General features: G+C 39.7%; 1 protein-coding gene across 1 annotated transcript; it reads right to left on the bottom strand.

Annotated features, from left to right (window-relative positions):
• Positions 1–739: 739 nt before the first annotated feature.
• LOC104585622 (protein TORNADO 2-like) lies at positions 740–2,383 on the bottom strand. Its single transcript, XM_010242566.2, has 2 exons — positions 1,694–2,383; positions 740–1,246 (listed from the first exon to the last, which is right to left on the bottom strand). The coding sequence occupies exons 1-2, from the start codon at positions 2,189–2,191 to the stop codon at positions 935–937; spliced, it is 810 nt and encodes a 269-aa protein (XP_010240868.1). The 5' UTR covers positions 2,192–2,383; the 3' UTR covers positions 740–934.
• Between the last annotated feature and the right edge of the window lie 346 nt (positions 2,384–2,729).

The following is a 2,729-nucleotide window of genomic DNA, read 5'->3' on the forward strand; positions in this document are numbered from 1 at the left end:
ACATAGAGAATATCTCATCCTCCTACATAGTATTATGCAGGGGGAGATGTTCCCAATTCAAAGGGGTAGTGTGTTGTGGGTAGACGTGGGCAGAGTTTCTGTGGGCAGGAGATCAGGAGTCTCATCCTTGCGGTTGCGGCTAAAACTACCCCAACCTCCTCCCTCTCTTCTCCACCCCCGAGCCCCGAGAGCAGATTGCGTTTAATGGACTCCAATTCTTATACCCACTTCATTCTAAAAACGAGTCCCCAACCTCCACAGAAACCTCTTCCCTCGAGGCCTCAACCTCCTCGTCCCTTGCAACAAACTTTGAGGTCAACAACCTTACAGATCCCCTTAGATTTTCCAAAAATTTTCAAGTTATGAATCAGAGCTTCATAGGCCCGCTCTTCTCTTGGACACCTTTTAAACGAGCCCAAAATATGACCTGAGACGTGGACCCTGTTCGATCTTTTGTTTGATAGAAAATATGAGAGAACCAGAAAGTTGAGGGAAAGCTCTTAAGGACATTTTTTATTCTTATTTTCTATCAAACCAAACACAGCCTAATAACAAATGAACTACTGATTAAAAGTTTCTTAATGGTGAAGTCATGCTTTAAACAATGGTTGGTTAATTACTTTAAAGCAAATTGCTTTTACTTTTTGGTGCACTACCTTGTTATCAATGATTCCAGCTTTGTTCTATGATTCTACTTCGGGAGCCATCAACTTTTGACACATCCAGTAAATCACATCCAGATGTTAAGCCCATTTTTCCTATTTATTCAGCTAAATAAAGAATCAAATCACACAGTTTGGTAATAAAAATATATGACATATCAGCACAGCACTACAGAAAAGCCTCGTACACGAATAAACAACCAGACGTACTGCATTCCACACAAAAGCTTAATTAGTGAGATAATATGTTTCTAACTCAGTCGAAATTCTAATTAAACATAGCCTTGCTCGTATTTACGAAACAATTCTTCTGTTTTGGCGTTCCTGAAGGCACAACACCCCATTAAGTAAACCCAGATTAGGGCAACAAGGGTGATGAGCAAAATAATGTCTGCTCTTCTCCATTCCTTCTTGAGATTAGCTAGTAACCCTGCTTTGCATGAGTCACAGGTATAGCAGAGCTGTGTCTGATCGTTGCTCCACTGCAAACAATCCATGTCAGCTGCTGTGTTTATGGGGCTAATCCAATACGTTGGGTTCACAAATGTGTACCCACACTCCGTCGGTGGCTTGCAGCACCCTGACTGAAGAAAGAAAAAGAAAAAGAAAAAAAAAACGAAGGGGTCTATTTAGTCAAAAAGGAGCTTAGTGATCACCACACCACATGCTAAAGAATCTAAACATTGTACTTTGCATGGTTGCCTTTAGTAGACTTGGGCTTAAGCCCTCCCAAACGGTCACTAAGGATTCCTTAGAATTGAAAAAAAAAAAAAACTGTTTTTTAAATCAAAATACAGAATTAGGTTGATAGCTTATGAAGTAACAGCCTTGACCAGTGTGGAGCTTAGCTATAGCCTCGTCGCTATGGTTAAGAGTACACTTGTAGAATTCCAACATTCTTATTCTAATTTTGTATGAACCAAAGTAAAGACAAAGTGTAATCTTAAGTTGTTCTTGACTAGATTGATAGTCTAAATTAGCTAGAAAAGAATTAATATGTAAATAAGAGGGAAATCTGTATAAGCAATTACCTGTATTGGGCTGATCCGTGCATTGAAGAAGTCCTGAGCAAAATGATATCTCTGATTCAACTCCGAACACATACTGGTTGAGCTAAGGCAATTCCTGATTCGATTCCACTTGAAAGAAGCCTGTACCCTTTGACGGAGCCATCCTGAATAGTCATTCAGATGATATTCTAGGTAAACCCTACCAGGAGCAAGATGACCTGAGCCCTTAACAGTAACCATGTAGATGAAGATCACTAGACTCGCCAGTAGTATTATAAGAATGAGCATGACGATGAGATAGAAGATGAGGAGCCATGGGATGCGCCAGAAGCTTCCTATAAAGCCTGCAAGAGCTACAACCAACATTAAGATGCCTAAAATGATGACCGGCCATTGAAGAATCTTGACGCAAGAATTGTCGGTTTCTGTTGCAAGCCAGATTCCGGCACCGATAATTGGGATGGAGAGTAGCATGGCGACGAAGTTGATAGCTCCGACAGCATTGTTGATTGTGGCCATATTGGTGAGACCAAACTTGAGATCACAACTCAAAACTTTTGTTTGTGGCAGCAGGGAAGTCGAAATTGTTGATAAAGCTAATATGGCTTATGGATTAAATGGGATCGATAATAGTAATAGATCGATGTGGAAACCAGATGACCTGGGAATGCAGCTGCTTTGCTTTCCAAACCCATTAGCTTTTCTGTACTGTTCTTCTTGCTTTGGGTCCAGCAAAAAGAAAAGATACAAAAGCTAACCTCCTCCATATTTTTCTATTTTTTTTTTTCTTTGGAAGCCAATGTTTAAACTTTAAAGTTTGTTCTGAACTAGTGTGTCCTCTCTTTGTAATCACTTTTTTGAAAGGAAAATCATTCCCATGATTCTATATAGAAAGTTTCTTTCAAGAACAGCCTAAGATTTAGAAATCAATATCAATAGAGGTCCACGGCGAATTTTCTGATGAATGCCTTATTCCTCTAACTAAGTGACTATTAGTTGAAAACCCTTCTTTCCCCCTTGAATCTTTGATGCCCTTAAATTGAGTCCTCCCTTTGAA

The sequence above is a fragment of the Nelumbo nucifera genome, chromosome 1 (genome assembly GCF_055504915.1).
Source record: "Nelumbo nucifera cultivar China Antique chromosome 1, China Antique-T2T, whole genome shotgun sequence".
NCBI lineage: Eukaryota > Viridiplantae > Streptophyta > Magnoliopsida > Proteales > Nelumbonaceae > Nelumbo > Nelumbo nucifera.